Source organism: Nelumbo nucifera, chromosome 1 (assembly GCF_055504915.1).
Source record: "Nelumbo nucifera cultivar China Antique chromosome 1, China Antique-T2T, whole genome shotgun sequence".
Lineage (NCBI taxonomy): Eukaryota > Viridiplantae > Streptophyta > Magnoliopsida > Proteales > Nelumbonaceae > Nelumbo > Nelumbo nucifera.
This window is the reverse complement of record NC_142649.1, coordinates 209,982,695-210,000,150: the sequence shown is the minus strand read 5'-3', so window position 1 is coordinate 210,000,150 and position 17,456 is coordinate 209,982,695. Positions and strand designations below refer to the sequence as shown.

Below are 17,456 nucleotides of genomic sequence, written 5' to 3'. Positions count from 1 at the left end.
ATGCGCAACGCCCTGCAAGCAAAGAACAGATATGCTTTCGTCGATGGTTCATTGCCAAGACTAGAGGATTCCGAGAAGGAACAGGCTTGGGTGAAGTGTAATTCCATGGTGATCTCTTGGATCTTCAATTCTTTGGCAAGAGATCTCCATGAAAGTGTTGTTCATATCGAAACTGTGCAAGAAATTTGGAAGGATATTGAAGATCGCTTCTCTCAAAGCAATGCACCGCGCATACATCAATTGAAACGGGACATTGCTCTATTACAGCAAGGTGGACAATCAGTTACAACCTACTTCATAAAGCTGAAGGGGCTCTGGGATGAACTCGTAATTTTGTCATTAATACCTATGTGCATATGTGGTGTTGCGAAGGAATTTGCTGTTGAATATGTGAACGAGAGCGACTTCATCAGTTCCTCATGGGACTGAATGAGAGCTTCAATAACATCCGCACTAACATTCTCAGTACATATCTGTTGCCTGGAATCAATAAAGCCTACAATTTGATCGTTCAAGAGGAACGACATCAATCTTTTGTTGGTGTGTGATTTGTTCATGCCATAGATGCAGCGGCCTTGAATGTCGTCACAAAATCAAATACAAAATTAGGGGAATCGTCATGGAGGTCAAATCTCAAATGCGGCTATTGCAAAAAGGGGGACACACAAAGGATCGTTGTTATGAGCTTCATGGTTATCCTATTAATTGGGAAAGGGGGCGCACAATTCACGACCCAAGAAATCCGGTGACACTCGGACTGCAGCACAGGCGTCTGTTGAGACAGAAGAAATTAAGCAATGCTTTCTGATAATGCATTTCCAGTCACTGGACTAACATATGAACAATATCAAAAGTTGATCAACATTCTTGGACCCAAAAGGACCTCATCAACAAATCCTATGACTTCATCTAATTTTGCCAATATGATCATTGAATCTTCATCCCATGCATCATCCTGGATTCTAGATATAGGTGCATCGGATCATATGACACCATATCCTGATCATATGATTCCATTGAAATCATCCCGTCCTACAAAATTATCGGATGGTATAGTCTTACCAGTCACTCATCACGGATCAGTATCCCTTACACCTTCACTCACCATTGATAAAGTGTTGTGCATCCCACAATTTCAATGCAATCTTTTATCTATGAGCAAGTTAACCTCACAACTTCACTGTTGTGCTATATTTCTTCCAGAATTTTGCATATTGCAGGACCTAGTCTCGAACAAAGTGATTGGAGTAGAATGCATAATGGAATCTATCACCTACACACTCCCAAATCCATGCCTTCTACAACCCCTCCATTGCCGACCACTGATGCTGATTCTTTAACTTCACCTACCATAAATAGCTACAACATTGTTGATTACCAGTTGTGGCATAAACAGTTAGGACATGCATCTTCCAACCGAATTACTTCATTGTTTGGCTGCTCCCTTGTTAAAGATCATTGTTTTGAAGCTTGTCATAGAGCAAAATTCACTCGGCTACCTTTTCATCTCCACACTTCCAGGGCTGTTGCACCTTTTGATTTACCGCATTGTGATATTTGGAGTGGGTAACAAACCCCATCCATTACTGGTGCTCATTTTTTCTTAACAATTGTAGATGACCATTCTCGATGCACCTAGGTGTATTTTATGAAAAATAAATTAGAGACTTTTTCTCTTTTGATTGGTTTTTGTGCTATGGTCAAAAATCAATTTGGAACCTCAGTTAAGGTCATCCATTCTGATAATGGGTCCGATTTCACATCTGGACCAATGATAGAGTTTTATACGACAAATGGAATTATTCATCAGCATTAATGTGTTGACACTCTTCTAGAAAATGTAATAGTTCAGCAAAAACATCGGCATGTCCTGGAAGTGGCATGGGCTCTTTGATTTCAAGCATCGTTGCCCTTGCGATTTTGGGGTGAGTGTGTCCTAACAACTGCTTATCTCATCAACTATACACCCACACCTACACTGAATGGGCACACACCTTATGAGACTCTATTTCGCAAAACCCCTTCATATGATCATATTCGTGTTTTTGGATGCTTGAGCTTTGCTAGAGCCGCTCCAAAATCACATGATAAGTTTGCTGCAAGGGCACGAAGATGTATCTTTGTTGGTTATCCTTTTGCGCAAAAGGCTTACCATTTATATGACCTTGACACTCATCAAATATTTGTCTCATGAGATGTCACATTCCATGAATCTGCCTTTCCTTTCACTGCCACCACAAATCAGAACACTCAAGTCCAATTTCCAATTGTGCCATTACCTAGTGCCGATGATGGCCTACGTATAGTTGCTCACCCTCCATCTGAGCAAATCACCAATTCCAATATGGAATCCTCAATAGCACAAGCACTCTCTTTCAATCTTGCCCCTGTCATTAATCAACCTACTGAACCCAGGCCAACGCGTACTTGATGCATACCATCTCATCTTCAAGATTATGTTTGCTCTCTCCCTGCTTTCTTACACTCTACCTTGTACACCTATATCTCATCTCACATTGAACCCTAGAACTACCATCAAGTTGCCAAGGATCCTAAATGGCAACAAGCTATGGTAGATGAAATAGATGCTTTGGTATGGAACAATACACATGGAGTATAGTGGATTTACCCCCAAGAAAGCGTGCCATTGGCTCAAAATGGGTGTACAAAGTCAAATTTAAAGCAAATGGCTCTGTTGAATGATATAAAGCCCGCTTTATAGCAAAGGGTTACAACCAAATTAAAGGGTTAGACTATCACGACACCTATGCTCTTGCAGCTAAATTGGTCACTGTACATGCTCTTATTACTATTGCCACAACAAAACATTGGGATTTGCATCAATTAGGTGTAAATAATGCCTTTTTGCATGGTGATTTGCATGAAGATGTTTACATGACTATTCCTCAAGGGTTCGAACAAGGTCAACCTAATAAACTTTGCAAACTACATAAGTCATTATATGGGCTCAAACAAGCCTCCCAAATGTGGTTTGAGAAGTTCACTATCACCTTAAAGCAGTATGGCTTTCAACAATGTCTTAATGATTATTCTCTCTTCACTCTTCATCGTGATGGGCATTTCACCAGTGTACTTGTGTATGTGGATGACCTCATCACTGGACTCTTCATCATGTATTGAAGATCTCAAGAACTATCTTCAATCATGCTTTCCTCTTAAAGATCTTGGTCCACTGACATACTTTCTGGGTATTGAAGTCATCACTACTCAGCAGGGTATTTTTCTTTGCCAAGAAAAATACATATTTGACATTCTTCAAGAAACTAGCATGCTAGAGTGCCAGTTTAGTCATATTCCATTGGAGCAACAAAAATATTTCCATGATGACAACAGCCCATTACTTCCAGATCCAGCTCAATGTCGATGCCTAGTTGGCCGCCTAGTGTAACTTACAGTCACATGACCAGATTTATGCTATTCAGTGAACATCCTAAGTCAGTTCATGCATCAACCACGACAAGAACACATGGATGCTGCCATGAAAATTGTTCATTATCTTCGGGCCACTGCCAACTTAGGCCTTTTTTTCTCATCTACTAATGACCTATGTCTCATTGGATACAGTGATTCAAACTAGGCAAGTTGTCCCATTACCTGACACTCCACCATAGGTTATGTTACTATGCTTGGTACATCCGCCATATCCTGGAAAACCAAGACATACAACCTCCCGTTCTTTAGCTGAGGTTGAATACTGAGCTATGACATCCACTAAAACTAAGTTGATATGGTTAAAGCATATCTTACAAGAAGAGCTTATAGTTTCATTCAATCAGCCCATCGAACTTTGTTGTGACAGTCAATATGCTCTACATATTGTGACCAATCCGGTATTTCATGAACATACCAAACATATTGAATTACACAGTCATTTTGTCCATGAGCAAATCATCAACAACACTATCCACACTTCCCATTTGTGAAACGCACAACTAAGGCTGCAACTTGGGCTGGGTTAGCCCAAACCCAACCCGAAAAAGTCAGGTTGGGTTAGGTCGGGTTGATGCTCAAGTTAGGGTTAGGGTTGAAATTTATGAACCTGGCTTTACTTTGGGTTGGGTTAGGGTTGACCTCTTGGGCAACCCGGCCCAACCCGAACCTGACTCTATAGTACATCATATATAAATATATGTTATATACATGATCATACATTGATTTGTTTAGATGCATGATAGTTGTATAGCCACTACCACATACTATCATTTATTTCATTTACTTAATCCTAATTGGAAATACTAAAACCTTGATAACATATTGTATATTTTCTGAACATTTTATTCTTTATTTCCTCTCTGTTGTTTGCCACCCATATCTTGCTGCCCATAAAAGATCTATTATAAGTCATCATAATAAACTATAGTCATTTCAAACACTTTTTTTTTTCTTTAGGGTTAGGGTTGGGTAGGTCAGGTTGAAGGTCGAGATGGGGGTTTAGAACTTAGGGTTGGGCTAGGGTTGGCCTCAACCCGACCTAACCCAGCCCGACTTACAGCCCTATGCACAACAGCCTGTTGATTTGTTCACAAAGACACTTGGCACTGATCAATTTAATTTCCTAAGAAGCAAGTTGGGCATTCAATCTCTTCCCGCTCTAACTTGAGGGGGCGTATTATCACATATGTCATTTACATAGATAAATCTAAAAGTTGAGTTGTGTCGGATAAACAACTGGAAGTTTGCTAGTTGTACTTCTACAGCCATCTGTAATTCTACATGTCGGTTATCTATTCTGTATAAATTCCCACTTGTATATTGAATAAAGATAGTGATTGTTTTTCTCTTTAGGAATAGCCCATTCTAATTCTGATTCTAGTCCCCTATTCCTACGAATCAAACGGGGCCTAAAATTTCACCAACTCAACTTCTCCAGCATTTGCTAAAAAAAAAAAGGATGACAACCAGCAGAAGCAGCATATTCATTTCATTCCATCACGATGGTGGTTTCTATCAAGTAGGGCGTATGCCCTATATCAGTACTCTTTTTTTTTTTTTTTTTTTCGAATCCGGTTTAAGGCCAATCTACCCCCTGAACCACTTGTCGACCCAAAACACCTCCTATAGGGGCATATCGGCAAGGATCCGATATGATACATATTGACTGATACGTATCGATACTTTGAACCTTGGTTTATATCTCCTAAACAGAGAAAATTCTCCAAGTCAATTACGCATGTAGAGTGACCATAGTCCAAGGTGTAGGCTGTCAACTAACATGCATGTTGGTAATAAGGTCTAACTGGGTAATGGAGACATGGTATCGAGTCCCACCTTTCCCAGGTTTGGGATTTAATTACGATGGGAGTGATCATGGACTCGATTGATCTTAGCACTTGCAATAAGGACTATAACTCTAGGCCTGAGCTAGGCCAGGCCCGTATATGAGTTTTCATGCCATATATAAAAATTATTTTATGCATTTTATAATATAAAATATAACATAAAATAATATATATAAATAATATATAATATAAATATGTGCAGGTCCATATCCAACCCTAAAATTTGTGAGCTTGATGCAGGCCTGGGCCCGGGCCAAACTGAAAATGATCATCCCCAATTCAAGAGTTTGGGGGAGGCCTATCCCTGTATGTAGTTAGCGATGCCAGTGGGCCAGGTCTATCCAATAATACTGAACCAATTGAACTGATATGTTATCTCTAGTTCTATGTAGTTTTGGACTTTTTTTTTTTCGCTTTTTTAAACCAATTAAGACCTAAGAGGATTATATAGTTAATCTATAAATCTATATATATACTAAAGTAGAGCTTGCCATGCCAACAGTTCTCTCCTTGCTCCGTTAAATAACTTAGAGGTAGTAAAGATTTTTATTAGTTATTTATTGTATTTTCTTTATAAATATATTTTTAGAAATTGTGTATTTTTGCTATAAATTTTTAATAATTATTGAAGATTAAATTATTGTTATTTGTTAGAGATTAGACTATTAATTTAGCTAAAATTAGGAGTGTTCATTAGGCAATTCAGTTCGATAGAAGATTGTTTGTCTAGCCAAACTGATCTGATCAAGTAAGGGAGTTGGTCACTCGAAACCGACCAACCATTAGTGAAAACTAACCATTGGTTAATTAATAAATGTTCAAATTTTTAATGTTTAGTGTAATTTACACTATTCATTATATTTTAATAAATTTCCATTAAATTTTTACAATGATTATTTATTCATAAAAGATATTAATAATTGGCATAATTTACTAATTTCTATAAAATCAATAATTATAGTTAGCAATTATCAAATTAGTCAAGGAAACTCTTTAACTAATAATCCACACTTTTTTAAATAAATAATAATTAAAAAATTAATAAATTAATCTACGAAAAAAATATTCTCCAAAACTATTATATAATAGTCCATTGTTATTATTGAACTAAATAATTATTAAAAATGTTAGTAAAATTAAATTAGGAAACTAATCTATTATTATTCAGAAATTGTTTCATATTTATTTAAATAACAATCCATTATTATTATTTTAATAAATAATTATGAAATAATTTAGGAAAATTATTAAATCTATCCATAGTGGTCTAGACCACTTGGTTGACTTCAACCACTCTTGGCTTTACATTAATTAAGAACAAATTATTTACTTTTAATTAAAATTAATGTAATTTACTATAATTACATCACATTGATTAATAGTAAAAAATTTAGGCTTAAAAAGTAAATAATTTACATTAATTTATTGCTATTGTAAATAACTAAGTTAGTATACATTTTTTTTTTCTAATCAACAACATTTCAATACTTTTTGGAAATCATCATAAAATATTGTAATTTATTGTTATTTAATTTATTAGTTAATTAGTTATAGAAAATTATTAGAATTGTAGGGATGGCAATTTTCCCTGTAAAACCAGGGCCCTACCCTACCTCACCCTGAACAAGGCAAGTTTTCTCGAATTTTTAATATGGATGGTGAAGAGAGAAAGTGGGGACGGAGAAAATACTTTTGCTCAAAATCAAGGATGGGGTTTGCATACAATTCCCCAAACCCAATCATAAATTAGTAAAATATCAGTAGATTTAATATTGATTTTTAAAATATCTCTAAGTTTTCCTCATATTCTTATAATCCTAAGATCCCATAATTCCATTTATAAAATACCCCAGAATTGTCATAATCCAATTTCTAAAATATCCCCGAATTCTCATAATCCTATTTGTAAAATATCCAAAAATTAGATTATTTTTAGGTGGTTTTCTCGTGGTGGGAAAAATTTAGGGATTCCCCATCCTCGACAGGGAATGGGTGCCTCGCTTCGAACCCGACCCACCACCGAGGACGGGGTGTGGATGGGGTAGAGCGTCTTGACTACAAGGGCGAGGGACAAGAAGGAGTGCCCATCTTGTACCCTGTTAATATATATTAAAACAAGGAAATCTAGATTTTTTCTCATTTTCTCTGAATTTTTGAATTTTTTAATCCATGCCACTTTCGAAACTACCAATTAAAAACTCTACTTTCTCAAAAATAAATCTTCCTAAAATCTCTCTCTCTCCCTCTCTCTCTCTCTCTCTCTCTCTTTCTCGCTCTCTCCCACACGTTCCAATAACCTAAATAATCTAATATCCTAAAATTTCTCCTAAACACCTCCCTCATTATCCCCAACTTTATCCTAAGTTATCTCTAATTTAGTAAAGAGTATATCTCCAAAGTTATCTCTAATTCTTACTTATCTTCTCCCCCACTTTTTATCTACATCTATCTAAAGAAAGTTTGAATTAAAAAAAATTAAGAATTATATAAATATTCTCACAAAATTATATAATAACTTTAAAATATTTGTTAAAAAGACAAAAATTAATTATAATCGATTTAATAATATTTATATTATTAATAATTAAATATTTTTACAAAATTCATCACAAAATTATGTATATACAATATAAATTATGATTTTCTAGATTATTCAATCTAAATGTTATTCAAATGATAAACATCTAACATTAATTATGAAATATTATTTAAATATTTCAACAACTAAATATCTTAAATAACAAAATACTAAAATTAATATTCTAAATCAATTAATAATATATTTTAAATAGTTACTAAATAACTTTCAATTATAATAAATAGATTAAGATTTTACATATTTATTTAAATAACTAAATATTTTAAATAACCAAATATTTAACATAACTAGATTTTAAATAGTAAAAATAACAAAAGTATGTATTAATAGTACTATAATTTTATGGATTATTAAATTCAACAAGTAATTAATATTTTAAAATTTAAATAATATTATCTAAATATTTCAATAACTAAATATCTTAAGTAAAAAAATATTAAAATTAATATTTTAAATAGTTACTAAATAACTTTCAATTATAATAAATAGATTAAGATTTTAAATATTTAGTTAAATAACTAAGTATTTTTAAGTAACAAAGTATTTAACATAACTCGATTTTAAATAGTTAAAATAACAAAATTGTGTATTAATAGTACTATAATTTTATGGTTAATTAAATTCAACAAGTAATTAATATTTTAAATTTTAAATAATGATATTATTTCAATAATCAAATAATATTGTAAACAACTATTTTCATTTATACTGATTAATAATTCTAGAAAATTAACTTTCAAAAAAATTGTTGTTTATTAATAATAATTTTAGAAACTTAATCTTTATTTATTATATATTTATCTATACTAAAATTAATATTTATTGTATTTTAGTAATTATTTATTACTTTTTGGGATAAATATATTTTCAATAATTATGTATAGATCTATTTTTGTTTTGTTATTTAATAGAAAATTTCCAATAATTATTGGAGTTTAAAGTTTAAACTACTATTATTTAGTTTTTTAAATTTAAATTTTTGTGTCTTTTTGCTATAAATTTTTAATAATTATTGGAGATTAAACTATGGCTCACGGGTTAGTTCGGTTCTGTTCTAGGTTGTTTGGCTAACCAAATCGACTTGGTCAGGTTGGGGGGTTGGTCACTCAGGTTATATCGGTTTTGGTTAACTTTTGGTTTGGTCAGTTGGTTCAAAAGATTTAAACTTAAAAAATTAAATTTAAAATTTAAGTTTAAATTTTAAAAAATTACAATGGTATTATTAAAATATTAAATTTATAATATAAACTATTTTAGCCTAAGGAATATTGGAATTTTCCACTTTCCCGTATTAAAAAAATATATTTAAATATATATATATATATATATGGTCGTCGTTCGATTTTAGTCAATTTACAAAATGGCCAAAACGAAATTGATCCAACCCAGTCAGGTTGGGAAATTATTAAACCAAAGACGACTACAGATACTAGAAAACGGGTTGGTCAATTTCATTAGTTTGATTCAGAATGGCAATGGGGCGGAGTGGGGACGAGGAGCCTCTCCCTATCCCCGTCACATCCCCACTAACAGGGACAGTTATCCCCATCCCCATTCCATAGGGATCCCCACTCCCTATGATTCTTTATGATGTCAACCATTATGTTTTTATTTTTTATTTTATTTAAAAAATAAAAATAAAATAATTAAAATTTATAATCCTATTAGAAAAGATTCAAACATTTTCAACCATATTTTTAAAAAGGGTAAATTACAAACCCCCTTCCGTTAGCCTTCCGTCTAAAAAGGCTGTTACAATATTTTTTAATCCCCATACTGCCCTTGTAATAACTATTTGGAGAAGAAAAACACTGTTCATCTTCCCCGATTTCATGATACACGAACAGCAGCGGCGGACAGGCAATAATCCCCGACTTCCCCGAATCTCATTTACCTTCCATGTCCCTCGGATTTCCTTTGCAAAAACCTCAGTTTCTAACTCTCCTAATGCAAAACTCAGGAGCTGTGATGTTTCTATAGGCTTCCATGGCCAGAATTCCAATCTGATACGCTTCTGTAAGTGGCTTAAATCAGAGCTTGAGCTCCAGGGAATAGCTTGTTTTGTTGCAGACAGAGCTAAATATTCAAATACTCAGAGCCATGAGATTGCTGATAGAATTATTTGCTCAGCCACTTATGGTGTTGTGGTTGTCACGAGTTCAAGCTTTCTCAATCGTCTCAGCATTGAGGAGATCAGATTCTTCACCCAGAAGAAGAACCTGATCCCCTTGTTGAGATTGCTGGCCTTCTCAATCGTAGTTCAAATGATAAAGAGTGGAAAGAAGTAATTGAAAGCTTATTAAAATCACATGAATTTAAGCTGGAGGCGAATGGGATTAATTGGAGAAGTAGTATATAAAATATAAAATTAATTATTGTTATTTTGTATTGTAAAAAAATATTAAAAATAGTATAAAAAATATAAATGATTATTAATTATTATATAAAATAATTGTATACTCTTACATGTTTCTATTATTTATCTTTAACTTAACAAATCCCATGTATCGCACAGGTCCCTGCTAGTAATATATAAAGGAAGGTTTCTTGGTTTTTCTTGTAATTTTTGTTATATTCTATATGTAAAATGGTAAATTAAATGGACAATATAAAAGATAATTTGATTAAATGTTTTATCAGCATATAAACAGTTTAAGTTACTATTTACTGTCATTTTTATTAAAGTTATATTATCAAAAATGGAGTTCAAAATTATTATTATTATTATAGTTCAAGTATAGTCAGGCCAAAATCTGATTATCTCGATTAATAACAAGGTTTCAAAAACCAACCCGGAACTGAAACTGTTCTGAGTCTTCCAAACACTAGTTTCCAGGTCAACGATTTGACCATCCGGTTCAAACGGGTGACCCCTTCCAACTTAAAAAATAAAAAACGGTTAAAATTGTTGAATGAATCAAACGGATCGATAATTTGACTACCCGGGTCAGCAAGCCAAATTAACGGCCGATTTTTGGCCAAAGACGAGGTTAAGGGTGAAACGAAACCAATTGCGTAAACGGTTATTGGGCCAAATAATAATCGATTTTGGAATTGGTCCATCCTGTCTCAAATCCGACCTGACCTATTGACAGTTTCCATGTGTTGCTCATTTGCCTACAAAAGAAAAAAGAAAATATACAGTGAACATGGTTTCAGCACATTCTAGCAATCGCCCAACAAAACGTGGACACGTTAGAGATCCAACCACAGAGAAGATCAGCAGATCCTAATCCTACCTCCATTATCACCCATGCCATCTAAAAATGCAGCACAAGAGGCGAAATTAATGAAGTTATCTTCTGATTTTTCAAGGACAAATTAATTTGATGCACCCATTTTGGTTTTAATTAAAATTATTGATTCTTCAAAATTATTTTCCTCTTTAAGTAAATAAATAGTATAATAAATGCCATCTTAGTTAGTTATCGATATAATAATTAATTCTTGTTTCAAGTTAGTTTATATAACAAAATTTTGACACTACTGAAAATAAATATCACATTTAATGCTATTATTTAAAGCGTTTTTCCATCTCTAACATTCTTCTTTGGAAAGTGAACATCTGGTCTTTCCAGTAAGCCAACCACCTTTGAGACTTTTCCCTTGCATCACGCACGTTTCTGAAACTCAATCCTTTTCAGCCCTAAAGCCTATTTATACTCACTACGTCTACAGTCACCAAATATTGAAAGCGATCAATTCAGCAGTTCAAGGAAAAACCACTGCACACAAGATGGGTGTTTGCAAACGAACACAGATTTGTTTAGAATTTGAAAGTCTAGTCAGGATTTGATTCTTTGAACGAATCTCATGGCAACTTCTTTTTTTTATTCTTTTTTAAAAAGGAGGAACCACTAAAAACATTACATTTACAGGATTTAAACTACTTAAATGAGGGGAGAGTCTATCAAAAGAGATAAAAGAGTTCCTTAGTCTAACTTTCCTGGCTAGATCATGCGTCTAAAACTGTAATACAGTATTTGTATTGTAAGAAGATAGATAGAGACCTGTTGCTGCTCTGTGTGTATTTGTGTTCCAAGATCCATTCACTATTATACAATTGAGAGATAAGCAGTTTAAAGACAGCCAGTGTGTCGTGTTTAGGGAGTCACCTTTCACATTTCCTTCTATATTGTTCACATTCAAAGGAAAATAAAGAGCGATGTGGTCGCTCGTTAGCATGTGGTCGGACACTGTTGTCCAGAGCAAAGCATTTCCCTTTTGACAAAGCCCCAAACATTTTCAATACTGACTTGTATTTGAGGGAAGGTTCTACGTCATAAGGTTCTTTCAACAACCTTTTGAGCTTCCTCTTTAGGTTCAATGGAGATCTCGAAGTGTTCCCCAGTGACTTTTGCGAAATGAGCCAACTCTTCATCGAGTTCTGTTAGTTGTTTCTCACTTGAAGCATTGGTTAAGGCAACATTTAATGAAGCCATCTGCTACTTACGAGAAGACTACAAGAAATAATAACTGACTGACCCACCCAGGTCGGACGATTGATGGGAATATAAGGAAGTGTGTGATTAGAAGTAAACAACAAAACAGAGGAGAGAGTGTGCAATGAGATATAAACAAACAGGAGAGAGAGAGAATGTACGATGAGATATAAACATGGCAAACAGAGAGAAGAGAGAGATGAAGGAAAGAAAATGTTTCTTCAGCAAAGGTTGATTGATTGTATTGCTGTTATGTATTCAATATATATATACATTGAGAGTTGTATTTGTACATGATTACTAGGAATTTGATTTATACAAGAATAGCTACCAGTTTTGGCTTATTTAGAAATATAGTCCTATCTTATCTAGGATTTACAACTTAAGTTTTATCTTTACAACAATGAGAGTCCTCTTGGACTGGTGCACTAACACGCCCCCTCAAACTTAGCGGCAAGGAAACGACGCTGAGTTTGCTACGTAATTCCAGAAACTGAGTTCGAGGGAGCCCTTTGGTGAGGATGTCGGCCAACTGATCTGCAGAAGAAAGATGTCGAACTATCAATGCTCCACTGGTGACCCATTCCCTAATGAAGTGATAATCCACCTCCACGTGTTTTGTATGGACATGATAAATTGGATTTGTGGCAAGATAGTTTGCTCCGATGTTATCGCACCAAAGCACGGGTGGGGAGGAAATAGGTATGTGCAATTCTTTTAGTAGAGACGAGAGCCAGACGACTTCAGCTGTAAGATCAATGGAGCACAGAATTCATCCTTTGTGCTGGAGTGAGCAATAGTGGCTTGTTTATGAGCCCTCCAACTAATTAAATTTTTGCCAAGAAAAACAGCTATTCCTCTAGTTGATTTTCGGTCATCTGGACAACTGGCCCAATCAGCATCACATTACCCAGGAACGGATAGGTCACCGGTGGAAGTGAAGGATAGACAATGATCAATTGAGCCTTTTAAATAACGAATAATGCGTTTAACAAAACTCCAATAAACATCAATAGGCTGTTGAAGGAATTGACATGCTTTGTTCACACTGAGTGCAATATCTAGCCTAGTGATGGTGGCATACTATAGAGAGCTGACAATGCTACGATACTCAGAGGGATTTTTGAGAGGCTGCCCTTTATACTTGGAAGGGGAAGAATGTGCAGGAAGAGGTGTAGCAATTCGTTTTGAATCTATAAGATGACACCTATGAAGAATGTCGAGTATGTATTTACGCTGTGAGAGTTGCCATCCTGAAGAGGTGGAGTGAACCTCTATGCCAAGAAAATGATGGAGTGTCCCAAGATCTTTGATCGCAAAAGAGGACGCAAGGTGATTTATGACTAATGAGAAAGTGTAATCATCATTTCTAGTGAGCAATAAGTCATCAACATAAACAAGCAGACATATAAGAATGCCATCATGATTATAAATAAAGAGAGAAGAATCGGAGTTAGAGGCCACAAAATTGAACTTAACCAGCTTGGAGCTTAGCTTAGAGAACCAAGCATGGGGTGCTTGTTTCAAACCATAGAGAGCCTTCTACAGTAAACAAACATAAAAGGGGTATTACAAATCCTCAAAACCTTGAGGTTGGTGCATATAAATAGTTTCATGTAAATCACCATGTAAGAAAGCATTACTAACATCAAATTGCCGAATCCGCCACCCCCTATTTAGAGCAATTCCAATAATAGTTCTAATAGTGACCAATTTTACAACTGGGCTGAAGGTATCCCCGACATCAATGTCGGGTTGTTGAGAGAACCCCTAAGCGACCAACCTCGCTTAATGGTGCCATCAGAATTATGCTTAATTCGAAAAACCCACTTGGAGCCGTTAACATTCATAAGGGCATCAAACTCCTCACACATGGCTCTGCACCACTAAACCTATTTATTTTCTTGAGAAAAAGAGGTTGGTTCAGTAGGCAATGTGATACGTGCATGTGCATGCATGTACTAGGCGCACAGCAGCCGAAGACCCGGTCAAAGTGGATAGCAGCAGAAGACCCGGTCATGTTAGCTCTTAGTTGTGGATAAGCCTTAGCCATTCAGTTTTAATTCTGTTAGAATAGATAAGTCTTCAATTCTGTTCCTATATAAGTGCATTCTGTTTCCTAGATAAGTGCATTAGATAAGTCTTCAATTCTGTTCCTAGATAAGTGCATTTTGTTTCCTAGATAAGTGCATTAGATAAGTCTTCAATTATGTTCCTAGATAAGTGCATTATGTTTCCTAGATAAGAACATTCTGTTTTTTGTTGATAAACTCCTAAGATTAAGGGGCAATAGTTCCTATTTCTACTCCCCGTTTGTAGCACAATAAGGCTATAAATATAGCCTGAATGAATGGAATTGGCATTGGCTTTTCTACAAACAAACTCTCTCTCTCTCTCTCTCTTCTCCATATTCTAGATCCTTCTCCCTCTTGTTAGATAACTTGAGCGTATCATTGGTATCAGAGCTGGTTCGACCATGGACACCCGTGGAAAGACTAACACGGAGTTCCACAATGAGGTCAATGAAACCTTAGCGCGACATGAGTCGAGCTTCGACCAAGTGAACAATGTCTTACAAGCAGTGTTAACCGAACTCCAAGCCCTTCGAGCCTCACGAACCACTCCCAATACCACTCCCGAGACCAACCCCTTCGCCCATGAAGAATCCTCACACCCCCATACTTCCCGTTCAAGCTCCATCCATGACCACCCTCATCAACACGTCAAGCTGTCATTCCCAAAATTTAATGGGGATGATCCGAGCGGTTGGATTTACAAGGCGAAGCAGTATTTTGAATTTCAAAATATTATTCCGGACCAACAGGTGCAGCTAGCTTCCTTCCATTTGGAAGGCATCGCCTTACAGTGGCACAGGTGGTTGACTAAGCATCGCGGACCGCTCACATGGGAAGAACTCTCCAAAGCGGTGTTACAACGGTTCGGCCCCACCAACTACGAGGACCCATCGGAAGCGTTAACCCGCCTGAAGCAAACCACCACTGTGACGGCTTATCAAGAAGCCTTCGAGAGGCTCTCTCACCGAGTTGATGGCCTGCCCGATAACTTTCTCATTGGCTGTTTCATTGCAGGACTTCGTGATGACGTCCATTTAGATGTAAAGATCAAGCAGCCTCGAACCATGATAGAGGCCATTGGAGTGGCCTGGTTAATTGAGGAATGAAATCACTTACAGCGGAGAGCTAGCCAGCCGGTTCGATCCCCATCAGCCATGACAACCCAGAAGGGGTCACCCAACCCCATGGCCGGTGTACTTGGGCCTCCACCAAGCTCGCGTGCGAACCAGGTTTCCAGTGCTCATTCCCTAATATTCCAGTGACTCACCAACCAGGAGGCGCAAGAACGTCGTGAAAAGGGGTTGTGTTACTACTGCGATGAGAAGTTCACCCCCGGCCACCGTTGTGCACGTCCATAACTATTCATGATTGAGGATCCAGAACCGGCGGATGTGGAGACTGTCGAATCAGAGGAAGAAAACCAAGAAGCCATCCCTGAAATCTCCTTCCATGCTATTGCAGGAGCTGAGCACCCGCAAACCATACGTGTTCTTGGGAAACTGAAAAACAAGAATGTGACAGTATTAATTGACGGCGGCAGCACCCACAACTTCATTGACCAAGCCATCATCTCCAAGTTCGGGTTGCCAGTGAACCGAGACAAGAAATTTCAAGTTATGGTGGCCAACTGTGAAAAGATCGAGTGCATGGGGCAGTGCCGAGCTCTCACCCTCACCATTCAAGGACACCCCATTACCGCTGACTATTATGTTCTTCCCGTCGCAGCATGCCAGTTGGTGTTGGGAGTACAGTGGCTAGAGACGCTTGGACCCGTCGAAATGGATTACAAACAACTAACCTTGACGTTCAAAAAGGAGGGACTCTCTTGCACCTTCCAAGGATTGGGACGAGCTAGCATCGAAGCCTTAACCAACAAGGAATGCAATGGATTCCAAGGTACGGGATTTTTTTTTCAAATAGTTCCTTCACATAGCAGCGGCCAACCAGGTTTTCTTCCACCCGAGATGGACCACCTTCTCATTGAATTTTCCCATGTGTTTGAGCCGCCTGCAAGCCTGCCTCCTAAACGACCACATGACCACCGGATTGCACTGCTTCCCGACAAAGGACCGGTTAGTGTGAGGCCATATCGATACCCGTATTACCAGAAGAACGAAATAGAGAAGATGGTGAAGGAGCTTTTGTAGACAGGGCTGATAAGACCAAGCAATAGCCCATTCTCATCATCGGTTTTGTTAGTGAAGAAGGCTGATGGAGCTTGGCGGTTTTGCGTGGATTACCGAGCACTGAACGAAACCACTGTTAAAAACAAGTATCCCATCCCCGTGATTGATGAATTATTAGATGAGCTCTACGGCACCAAATTTTACTCCAAACTAGATCTACGATCAGGATACCATCAGATTCGAGTGCAAGAAGAAGACGTCCCTAAAACGGCTTTCCAAACACATGAAGGGCATTACGAGTTCTTAGTGATGCCATTCGGCTTGACGAATGCACCTGCAACTTTTCAAAGCCTCATGAACGACCTCTTCTGCCCATACCTCCGGAAATTTATTTTGGTCTTCTTCGACGACAATCTGGTTTATTCTAAATCATGGGAAGACCACCTATCTCACTTAAGAGTTGTTCTAACTGTATTATCCTCTAACAAATTATTTGTAAAAATGTCAAAATGTCAATTTGGTGTTTCGCAGGTCGAGTACTTGGGTCATGTGATTTCAGAACAAGGCGTGTCCGTTGATCCAGCCAAAATACAAGCTGTTCTCGCATGGCCTACACCGACATCAGCAAAGGGGATCTGTGGCTTCCTCGGGTTAGTAGGATATTACCGGAAGTTCATCCGCGACTTCAGAAGCATTGCAGCTCCCTTAACCCAACTGTTAACCAAAGGGGGATTCCAATGGAACGAGGCAGCAGAGCTGGCCTTTCAGCAGTTGAAGAAGGCACTCACTTCACCGCCAATCCTATGTCTACCAGATTTCTCCCAACGGTTTGTGATTGAATGTGATGCGAGTGGAACCGGGATTGGCGCCATCCTCATCCAGCAAAACTGACCGGTGGCCTACTTCAGTGAAAA

The 17,456-nt window shown here is 36.8% G+C and overlaps 1 protein-coding gene across 1 annotated transcript; it reads left to right on the top strand.

The window, feature by feature from the left end:
• LOC109115912 (uncharacterized) lies at positions 1-429 on the top strand. The gene has a single exon (XM_019200529.1). It carries the CDS (start codon positions 1-3, stop codon positions 427-429), a length of 429 nt encoding a protein of 142 aa, XP_019056074.1.
• Positions 430-17,456: the final 17,027 nt, after the last annotated feature.